Raw genomic sequence first — 12,220 nt, 5'->3', positions numbered from 1 at the left:
TGAGTAGTGCAAAAATGATAATAATAAACCCGTAAGTCCCCTATCGGGAGGATAGGGAGATGCTAGGCAGATATGATAGGTAGGTGTCATCTCGTTAAACCAAGTCATCGTCATCTGAAAGGACAAATTTGCGTCCTTGGCCCCCTTCATCATGCATATAATTACGGCCATCTTTAAACATGAAATTTTTCTCATACACAAGACTCATTCTCCGATGGATTTCGGCAGACTATGGCCTTCAGCCTGTAGAAACTGAATCACACTTCGCAATTTACACTTGGCGGGAGTATCAATAATAATGGACATGTTTACGTGGCTGTAGCACAACGCCGACTGACGCCTGAATGTCAACAATGGCAAAATGTGTAGTGCGAGAGCTTCTCAGTCACCAACAGCGCATGCTCGCTTTCTTCTGTCCGCATAGCGTCTGCACGAAGCAATCGGAGGTTGAAAAAAACGAGCCTCGGAGATGATAGAATTTTATCTATACAGTTTGTTTATTTGTATAAATTAACTAGAGAGAATGCTGAACATTGGTTACCTTTTCTTGAAACCAAATTTATTAGAATCGAAGACTATAAAATTTTAATTATACTGGTCCATTACCACTTACGTGACACTAATATTAACTTAATCAAACAGATGAAAACTCATATCCTTATATCTTTTGAAACGAATTTTATATGATACGTCTGACAGTGACTTCAGTCGAATGAGCCATACTAAATCGGACATCACTATCTTACCTATTTATACACCTTTATCATATATAAAATCAGTTATTCCTAAACTTTTCTGAATCTTCCAACAATATAATTTATGTTTACAAACAAAATTTGACACTTCAATCCAATTTCACTAAAATAAAAGAACACCAACCAATAAATTAAATGACTTAGTTCATGAAATTCCTTATTTAAATTGTGATAACAAAACATTGGTTATTCTTGGAGGTCTCTCACCAATCGGATAACGTCTCACATAAGTGACAGCAAATTATACCCTGACAGATGCTCGCTTGCCTCATACGTTTTTTATGATCAACTTCATTCTATGGATTATAATTCTGCCAATGTTTTGACAACTGAGAACAAATTCAAAAATGTCTATTTTTAGAAACAACACACGCTGCTCAAAATTAATAAAAAACTGATTTAAGTAACCTTAGCCTAATCTGTGCATATCTTTCAGATTTTGAAAATTTGAATATTGATTTTTAAATCGAATTAATTTGATGACCCCAGGGAATCTGTTTTGTTTATAACTGTCCGACCTCTTTTCTGAGAGCGCTCTGGTTCTCAGCTACCCTACCAGCCAGTTGTCCCGAGACCGCCGAGGTGGTCACGTCAGTCTGGCGAGTGACCTTCAGCTACCCTTTCAATCCGAACCCTACATTATTATAAAAACTAAAAAACAAACATGAAAATAACTAAAGATAAAACAAATGGAATAAAATTTCAATATATAGAATAGAACCATAACTAAATTATAGGTAATAATTAGTAAATGAATTGGTAAGTGATTGTGCACTTTTTTGCATGGTAAAATATTGAGCACTTAACTAATTCTGAACGTGGATAGAATAAGGAAGGAAGAGTCAGAAACTTTAATCTATTAAAGAAGTCCCTGCAGTGCTGTTTAGTCCGAGTAAATATTTAACAGCTCTCTTCTGTAGTTTGAAGATTCGCTCAAATTGAGATGCAGAAGAGAAGGGCGTATCGGAGATGCGACTAGTGTCGTCTGCAAATAGACATATTTTACCACTGATGTCTAGATAGGCGATGTCGTTTATAAATAGAAGAATTAAAATAGGGCCTAGTACTGAGCCTTGGGGCACCCACATTCTATTGGCTTGCAAGATGACATCGCTGTATCAACCATTACAAGCTGACTTCTGTTGATAAGGTATGACTTAAACCATGCGAGAGGTGTTTCCCTGAAACCATAGTACTGCAATTTGTTAATTAAAATTTAATGATTAACACAATCAATAGCGTACACATTATTAAGGAGAGAGAAAATAGCATCATTTGTGCATTTGTTGCTTAAAAACCCAAATTGGTGGGTGGTAAGTAGTTTATATTTAAACAGAAATAATAGAAGCTTCTTTTTGACCAATCTTTCTATGAACTTAGATAACGTGGAAAGGAGTGCAATTGGGCGATAATTCGACGCTTGTTTTTTATCTCCTCCTTTGTGCAGAGGTATAATTATAGCCGTCTTAAGGCAATTGGGAAATGTGCCACTTTGAAATGAAACGTTAATTGAAGTGGTAAGGTGATTTAAAGTGCAATCGGGTACAATACGGTCCAGTGGTTTCCTTCACCAACAGATAGCGTTGAAATAAAAGGGTTGATGGGCCTTCTCTTCATGAGTGGTGTCCTAAAAAATTCTATGCTCAGTTTAGACGAAATGTTCTCAGCAACCTATGGACCTCCGGTATTCCGTTGCACTTGTCCTTTATATTTCGAAACTGCTGATACTATAATTATTTTATACAATTAGTAAGAGATGTTTCTCATTTAGTTCCTATCTTTAGAATATCTAAAACAGTTTCTAGTTAATCACAATTTATTTTTACTATGTTTTAGATAATTTTATAGATAATATTTCTATTAAAGTATTTTTTTGTAATTAATTTTCAAAACTACTTAATTATTAACTATAAAAATAAAATTGTTGTAACAAATATTATGTATTTATTTGACAATAAAATTTTTTCCCATTATTAATTTTTTATTTTACCTCGAAAAATCGATTTTTGGAGGGTGGGGTCTCATACACGTGTATGTCAGGATAATTCACCTTACTGTTAGAGGGCTAAAAGAGAAGATTTTGTAACACCTCAATTTTCGATTAATTAATATAAGTATTAAAAAGAGTACATGATTTACTATGATTCCAACAAATAAAATTTCAGATATATACAGAAAAAGTAAGCCATATCATAACTACAGAAATCTTTCAATTATTGTCAATATAACATATACGTGGAATGTCCGTGGAATACCACTTACAAAAATTCTGGTAATAAAAGCTACGCAGATCACTCACAATACAATTCAACAAACATAAACCAAGAACCAAAACCCAGTAATATCGCCATAGTTCAATCTCAACTCACAACCACAGGAATATTTAAAGGGGACCAGAATCAAACTGCTACTGAAAATCAACATACTAATTTAGCACGATCAGAAGGGGGAAGAAGATTAATGGCACAGAAACTCTGGATGGCAGAGAAAATTCTGCAGCACTACTTTCTTAACAAGACTCCACCATTACATAAATTAATAGTACTAGTAAAACAAACATTGGTATCGATAATGTATCATATAACATACAAATAATACTAACTACACAAGAAAAAACAGTCACATGGCAAACAAACACAAATAAAGTATCATATAAATAGTTTAGAGCTGAAGAGCTCTTCTTGGAAAATGAAGGATTCATAATAGTTATGGAAGATGCAATAATAGATACAAGACATTACAGAAAATATCAGAAAACATAGAACCAGACTTGTCTAGAATATATAGCCAATGCATTGGTGTAGCATATGCCATCTGACGGCGTCAATCATAATTTAATGTAGTGGAAACTTTTATAGAAGATGATGAGAAGGTAATAGTTAGTGAAGAGTTGCGTTGTAATTAGTGTGATAATCGTGGAGTAATTAAGGTTTAAGTGTGAAATTAACTTAAATTTTATTCTCGAACCATGATCCGTGAAACATTGCAGTACATTAACCATCAAACAAGAACATACAAAAAGCAATATTATTAGAAACAGTAGAAAAAGTTAATCAGTCAATAGTCTTAATGTCGCTAAATCAGCACTACTATCCTTTGGACTCATGGTGAATATAAAGGTTATACATGATTTAATTACACGTTTACTAATCTCGTGGTTTGTTCACAGCTTTGGGAATCCGTTCTGAAACAAATGTATTTTGATGATACAATCATTTCAGAACAACTTAAGGTTAGAACCTACAAGGAGATTGATAGATGAAGATGGACGATGAGTGCAATCGAAGAACACTAGTATATGATTCATAATAATCTCAGCTTAAAGTTCAGTCAGCTTGTAGCCCTGTATGAAATGATAAAAAGAGCAGGAAAGTGGAATAGCTACAATATCAGCGTTTTAGCTTAATGTATCAGGAGAAAACTCAATACTACACTTGGATTATAGGATTTTATAAAAAAATATTACTCGTTATAATATTTCATATAATTTCAGCTACAATATATGGAATAAATGAGAAAAATCATTCAATAACATTACACAGTGCACCTAGAATCAATATTTTCTCGTTGCTATTAACTTATTTATTTTTGGAACAAAACGTTTGGACAATTCGATTTTTAAAATAAACATAACGTGCTAAATATAAGTTTCTATTCTTACATCACTGTTCACGTGATTCATAATTTAGATTTTATCAATATTACAGCAATCTGGGTGTTTGGTGGCTAATTAAGGTCCCCGTCGCTAATATATCTTGACCAAGATTTCACCCATTTCGAGCGTTTGGTATTATATATCATATTTGAACGGATTTGCCATGAAAAATTTAAACCAAAAACCGTCTTTATGTTAAACGCTACGTATCAAAACGCTTCACATAAAATTTGAAACTGAATTATCTCCTAGTCAGTATTTCAAGATATTTTAATAAGTTTTCAAACTTTAATTAATATTTTTGTATTAACTAGTTTAGCGAGCGGGTAATTAATAAAATTATACAATCGACTATCAATTTTAAATAATAATAGAGAGGTTCCATAATAATATAATTTCAGGTGAAAAAAAACGAAAGTATATCTGAGAAATCCGCCACTTTAGTGGAGACGTCACATAGCCATTTTTAAATGTTTAGGTTCCAAATAGAACTTTGTTTACGATCGAGTTATTAGAGGCGATCTTTTGCCGTTAGATGATTCTACATTTGAAAAAATTAATGTGTATCGGATTACTTTTCAAAATACTTTCTTTTGGGTTTAAACTTCCCCGACAGAAGATATGATAGAGAGAATTAGATATTGATATTAACTGTGAACCCTTCAATATTACCATTCGAATTATACTTTTGGAAATTTTTTGTTAAGAATAAAGTTTATTAATAGTTATTTAACCAACAAGTACAATAGCCTTCACTGTGTCCCATTTTGGTTGAGACTGCACTGTACCTCAGCTATTATTAAAGATATAGACATGCGGTTTTCATGACCTTGTATCACTTTTTTGTAAAACTTTAAAGCTACAAACAGAAATATTTCAACTACTCTTGTTCCTGAAATACAAGGTGAAAACAAAAATGTTCACTTTTAGAGATGTTATAATTTCTCAGGACCTGTATAAGATAGAAAAAAAATGAAAACTGGTTGTAATAGATATTTTTACATAAAAGTCAGTGGCGTGATTTTGGGGCACAAACTTGATATTTTTTAAATGGAACAACCTGTATATTTTACGTAAAATTTTTGCATACATACATTGATGTATCACAACCTAATCGTCAATAAATTTTAGCTTCAGAAATCAGAAAATTCCATATTTGTGTTTGTTTATTTAATAGTAGGCCATGAATTCCTTCACGCATGCATAAAAAAATGTTTTGTTTATTGCACATATGGAAACATATGGAAAGTCACAAACAGAGGCAATACAAATTAATCAATAATGATGGCTGACGGGAATTTAAAAATTTTCAAAAGTATATTATAAAACCTTTTTAACGAAAATGTAGAAGCAGGCTGCAATTATATTTAAATAGGTAAACAATCGGTTTATTTGATTTTGTTACAAAAGTGAAAAAATAAAAAAGATCTTATTAGGTTTTCAGAAAGATGTCAGCTAATCATCCTAATGTTGAAAGAAATGAAACTGTCGAAATTAATATTTTAGAGTGTGTGGAAAGAAAACCCCAAATTTCCTGTAGAAAAATAGAGGAAGAGATAGGAGTTTCAAATTCAATAGTGGAAAAATTTTAAAAAAGCATAAATTTAAACCGTATAAGGTAAATATTGTTCAAGAATTGCATCTGACTATACATTTAAACGATTGGAATTTTCAAATTGTTTTTTAACCAAAACTAATGAAGAACCGGATTTTGCAAGAAAGGTAATTTTGTCTGTCGAATCCCATATAAGCAGCAGCGTCATATTTAATAGGCAAAATATAAGACATTGGTATCAAGAAAACCAACATAGTACTTTTCAACGTCAGCAACAAGGCCGATTTGGTTTTAGTTTTTCATGTTTTGTATTGGATAGTAAAATTATATATACAATTTTTGAGGGTAGCTTAAATGCCCAACGATACCTAAATATATTACAAAATAATATGCCAGATCAGATACATTTCCAGTAAGATGGAGCGCCCGCTCATAATTCAAGGGTAATTAGAGAATATTTAAGTGCTTATTTTGGTAGTCACTAGATTGTCACACACGAGCCAATCAGATGGCCCCCGAGTTCACCGGACTTAAGTATTATAGACTTAAGAATGGTCTTACTTAAAAAATAAGATTTATGCAAATCCGCATAGTAATATAGATGGATTCCAAGCATCAACCGAAAAAACATTCAGAAACATAAAGACAACCTCATTAAGGCGAATTGAAACTGTATGTGGTTTATGTATAAGACAAAATGAACGACAGCTTGAATAATTTTATTAGATTTATATGTTTTTTTTTATTTTTATACTTAATTTTCTAATTTGATTATTTTAATTATAGTTTTTAATGTTTAAATATATTCTTTTTGTTTTCAACATTTTTAAGTTTATGTTAAAGAGTGATATTTTGAGTTTTATTTAGAATATAATTAAATAAATAGGTTCAAATTCGTTTTAACAAATTATTTGTGAAAGAATTTATGGCCTACTATTAAATAAACAAACATAAATATGGATTTTTTGGAGCTGAAATGTATTGAAGATTAGGTTGTAATACATCAAAGTATTCAGAAAAAAATTGCAAAAATTTTATGTTGACAAATACAGGGTGGTCCATTTAAAAAATACCAAATTTGTAACCAATCTTAAGAACAGTGAATAAAATTTTTTTTAAATGTGCCACTGACTTTTATGTATCTTATACAAGACCTGAGAAATTATAACATACTCCAAAAGTGAAAATATTTTTTTGCCTTGTATTTCAGTAACAAAAGTAGTTGGAAAATTTCTGTTTGTTCTTTAAAAGTTTAACAAAAAAGTTATACAGGGTCGCGAAATCGCATGTCTATATCTTTAATAATAGCTGAGATACAGTGTATTTTAACACTTGAGTAAGAGTTGGTTACAATACTATTCTGTGGACCATATTTTTCTAAAATGGAGAAAAACAGCTTAAAACTTTCATTTTATTTATTAATCACCACGAAATTTCACAATTATAAACATAAACCACTAATGACAGCGAACAACGTTTTAGCTTCACGTTGTTTCGTTTTGATTTTCATTAACAGAAAATCATGCATTAATGGGTGTCAATAATTTCTGATTTTGAATGATTTTTAGAACATTAATAATGGATGTAAATACATGGTCGACGGAAATATTTATTTATTACTAGGAAATGCAGAGAAAACGTAATAGATTAATATTGGTTATGGTTAAGAATAATAAATAGTACAAAATAACTCTGTTCCCATGAACTTTTGTAAAGGGAATGTTTGAAAAAATTGATGTTGCATAAAATACAGGGTGTTCAATTTAAAAAAAGAAAGAACATGAAAAGTTCAACTTCTCGAAATATAAATATATAAGATAGATATTGTTTTATAATACAAAACTCTGTTAGGTTGAACACAATTTTTTTCTTTAATAAACGTTCCATACCTCTTAAATGACCGTATAACGTAACAAAATGTTAAATCAAAAGTTTCTAAAAAATATAATCCATCCAAATTCGGGAAAATATATAGGGAGTCTCAGTTTAAAAATCATATTTTTGATTCTTAACGGAGTTACACAAGACTCTGTATAGAAATTTTTAAAATATGGACTTAACGATATCTCTAGTTTTTCTCAATAACTTTTTTTGATATCTCTTGAAATAACCCACTAATACTCATTTCCCTCCCCATTTCTAATTATCAAAATTTAGGGAAATATGGAATATTACAAAAGTTAATCGTTATAATATGTCGAAATATTAAGATGGAAACTCGGACATTTTAAAAGAGATGGGGTTCATTTAATAGGTCACAATTAAAATTTGCTTACTTTTTAGGTGAAATAAATACAATTCGACATTGGTATTATGAAAGATGTCTTATTAGAGTATCATTAATTAGTGTTGAGAGCTAATTAATTTATGAAATTTGAGATTGGTTGATAAGAGAAATACCAGTAGTTTTTTCCGTTGTCTAGTTTTTAATAGAATACTGTTTTGCAGAGGAAGTCTAGGAGTAATTTTCATAAAATCGGGTCCAAACTCTACATCAGTTAAAATCAATACATTTACATACGCCGTTAGAGAAAAAAAGTAATTGAAATGCATGCACTTGTTTATCAACAACCCACCAATTCCGTTCGCTAAATAGTATCTACATGTTCTAATATGACGAGAATGTATGAAAACAATTTTTTTTACTAGAATGACACATTAGTACACCAAAACATAATTTTGAACGGAGGTCACACCAATAAAGAAATGTGAATTAAAAAGCAAAACATATGCATAAAATTCGGTATTCCTCAAAATAGCCACTTCTCCCATTATTTTTTAGAGTTGAATGCGTTTTGTATGCGGACTAATGTCAATTTCTTTTAATAATTTTGCCGTAGATGCCATTGGGTAGCGTTTTCCTTCAATGAAAATTCACACTTTACAATAAAAAATATTCTATGCAGCTCGAGTAAACTAGTTAAGAAAAAAACAAACGCTTATATACAAAGTACTAGCAATATTTTCTGATTAGTGTTTTAAATAACCATTACTCTAATGTTATTAATTATAGTATGCGAATGTTCTTAAAATATACAATGGTTCTAAATTCTATTTCTAAAGAAGAGAGAGACTGAATTCAACTAAACAGTTATCAAAACAGTAAAGAAGCTAATTTTAAATGTTTTAAAATATGTTTTTCTAGAATCGTTGCTTTATTCAATCCCTCAACACAATCATTTAACTTACAAAGATACTGTTCCCATTCAGCATGATTTTTGAATATTAATTTTCTCGGTTTCCTCTCCAAAGTCGTAGGAGGCGAAGGATCGAAAGTGACAGTTTTGGGCGACGGAGTACGCACGCGCAATTTTGTACTCATGTTAACGCTTCTTTCACTGGTCAAATGTACTCACTTCACACTTTCAATTCCGGACGGTATCTCGTTGTTTTTATTCTCTTGCAAAACACCAAAAATAACACGAAAATCAGAATTTTTTGTATTAATGCAAACTAATTAAATGGAACTGATGGAAGATCCCGGTTATGACTAACCTATGTTCTAGTTTTTGGCAAGACAGATACTGACACCGACTAAAAATAGTTCAATGCGGATTTTCTTCCACTCCACCTAGTTATTACATAAATACAGGTGGCTGTTTACATATAACAGAAAATTGAAAGAGAGAAATTAATTGTTCAAATACTACCACCTTGACAAAATAGTAGAAAAACTGTGGATGATTTCAATTAAGTATGATTTAATCAAGGACAAAATTTATTTATATTTCTAGGGTAAAGTCATTGCCTTAAAAATAGCATTTGTTGTTAACAATTTTTACTGAAAATTTTAATGGAGGCAGAACTTTAATGGAGCAAAATTTAGAGCTCTATTTTTTTTAAATATACTAGGTGATTCAGGAATACCCCTTTATAATGTTTGCATGAAACCAATATATTTTTCAAATGGTTGGATCTCATAAATATTGTAACTAACAGATTTTTTTAATTGACTACATTAACAGAAATGAAGGTATACATAAAGTTACACTCAAGTTGCAAAATTAAATAATCCGCCTGTCGACATCCCTCCTCCTTCTTTAGCCAATCCAATTTTTTCGAGCACAATCAGAGCGGTTCCAGAATATTAGCTCTGTAATCATATAGCCAGACCAGCCAAACAACCTATATAACCTCATTACAATGTAAGTGTTGCCCATATAGGCCTTTCCAATCATTCCAATGCCTTATCTATACTTTTGTGCACATAATTGAACACTCAAAATTACATTGTCTGACATGCGTTTCGATAACCAAGTTATCGTCTTCAGAGACTGAAGGTAGCCGTGACCTTCAGTGGAAAAAAATATCTTCTGACGTAATTCTTAGTAAACTAAAGGGAGAAATACGGTGCGTGTTCAAACATGAACGGCAACGTGACAGCTTGAGGTCCTTCATATTGTAAAGAACTAGTCAATCACGAACCAACTCCATGAGAATCTCATATTACAAAAATGATGTTCACTCAGGAAATATGGAAAAGTGAATCGAGCAAAATCTTATTCACGGTATGTCACGTCACGGATATGTGTGGATCGTTCTTTAAGCTAGTGATGGTAGTAACAAATATTTTAGATGGTCAAAGTCCTTCAAATTCCAATTAATCAAATTCCAATTAATGAGTATTTGGGTGCCAAAACTTTCAGAAATGAAAAATTAACGATTATAAAAATATGAATGAAACTTCATGTTAGTCACATTGTATATCAAAAGACTAATACTACAACGGATGATTACCAAATTCCTTCACTCTCAAAAATAGAAATTGATGTGATGAATTATGATTAATGTTTGAAATGTCACATCTTATTATGAGAAAGAATTGAAAGTGTATGAAAAATGGGACTAGTAATATACCAGGTATGTTTATGGTTTAAGATGAGCTATAGAAGGAGACGAAAAACTTCCATAGCAAGAAGAACGTGTCCACTGTTAAAACAACTAATTCTACGTATCATACTAGTCTACCAAGCAATATATAAAATTGCATCGGGAAAAAAAATTTATAACAAAAGTGACCTCGAGAAAAACTTGGAAATTATTTACAGAGTTATAGGTCACCGCCAGAGGACGTAATTAAATACCAAAAATTATAAAATTAATAATTTTGCCTAATTAAGATGCATTTAAATTATGATTATCGTATTCTTCAAGAAATTCAGCGTATATTTGATTTTACAAGTTTTAGTCTATCTCTTCAAATAAGAGGTGGGGGGAACCGGGAACTTTATTATGAAAAAACGCCTGTTATTCCAGTTCTACTTAACCGATCTATGCAAACTTTTTGAAGAGAGCTCCTGTCTACCAATGTAAGAGTTATAATTTCGAAACAACCTAATGAGTAACGAATACGCTAGAGGGCTAGCTATTCTTGAAAAATGTTGATAGAAACATGCAGTTTTGATTGAGGAATATAAAAGTCGACGAAATTAGCAACAGAATGGCAAAAACCGCATGTCGACATATTTTTCGTATTTCGAGATATCATAAAAAATGTGTAAATTTCATGCATTTTCCTTTAAACATAAATTACTCCGGGTTGACTGAACGGATTTTAACATTTTTTGACTCCTCAAAATTGTCTTTCCTTGTTCTATTAATAATAGTTCCGATGTATATGTGATCTCACGTACTTCTAGAAGATTTATCTCTATTCTTACTGTTGTCACCTTTTTAATCAGGCGATCAATTCACACAGTATGGAAAAATATACTTGTTACAAACTGTTTTATCTAATACTTTTATAACTTTTCATAATTCACTCTCGATAAAAGTACAAACAGTTGTTTTCAGGAGTGTATATTAATATAAATAGGGGAAAATCAACCAGGGAAAAAAAATGTTAACTAGTAGTGAAAAATAATAAATTTGTATAAGAAAATTCAGCTTATATGATATTTTTTATAAAATTTGTGGTAGGTGGGAAATAGTTTTGGAAAACAAGTCGGTGTCACATCTGTCAATTGCAATTTCCAATGAAAGACGTTATATGCAGACATTACTTCGCCAAATTTAAAAACAAATAACATCACTGCACTCACATACACAATACAAAAACACAAATTTTTTACTATACTTTGAAAATAATAACAGGTGCACAGCGAGATACAAAACTAAAATAAAACAATTCAAGAGAGATTTCCCAAAATGTACATCAAGGATAACTCCTACGGACTTGGATTAGTTATGTAAATGAATAGGAATATTTGTTTCATACATAATGTGAAAAATTTATAGATAAGTAAAATGATCGAC

The 12,220-nt window shown here is 31.1% G+C and overlaps 1 protein-coding gene across 5 annotated transcripts in view; it reads right to left on the bottom strand.

Moving 5' to 3' along the window:
* The window catches only part of LOC130444527 (paxillin), a 76,367-nt gene that overhangs the window by 49,354 nt on the left and 14,793 nt on the right, over positions 1–12,220 (bottom strand). Inside the window, exons 1-2 of one of the 5 annotated variants that reach the window (XM_056779712.1) lie at positions 11,968–12,142; positions 9,155–9,536 (exon numbers count right to left, since the gene is read on the bottom strand). The exons of 1 other annotated variant lie outside the window; for it this stretch is intronic. In XM_056779712.1, the coding sequence (XP_056635690.1) occupies positions 9,155–9,287 (133 nt within the window). In that variant the 5' untranslated portion in view covers positions 9,288–9,536; positions 11,968–12,142. Of the gene's footprint in view, positions 1–9,154; positions 9,562–11,967; positions 12,143–12,220 lie in introns of those variants that run through there. 3 more of the 5 variants (XM_056779713.1, XM_056779714.1, XM_056779716.1) reach the window with 3 other exon arrangements.

The sequence above is a fragment of the Diorhabda sublineata genome, chromosome 5 (genome assembly GCF_026230105.1).
Source record: "Diorhabda sublineata isolate icDioSubl1.1 chromosome 5, icDioSubl1.1, whole genome shotgun sequence".
Lineage (NCBI taxonomy): Eukaryota > Metazoa > Arthropoda > Insecta > Coleoptera > Chrysomelidae > Diorhabda > Diorhabda sublineata.
This window is presented reverse-complemented; position numbering and strand designations above follow the sequence as displayed.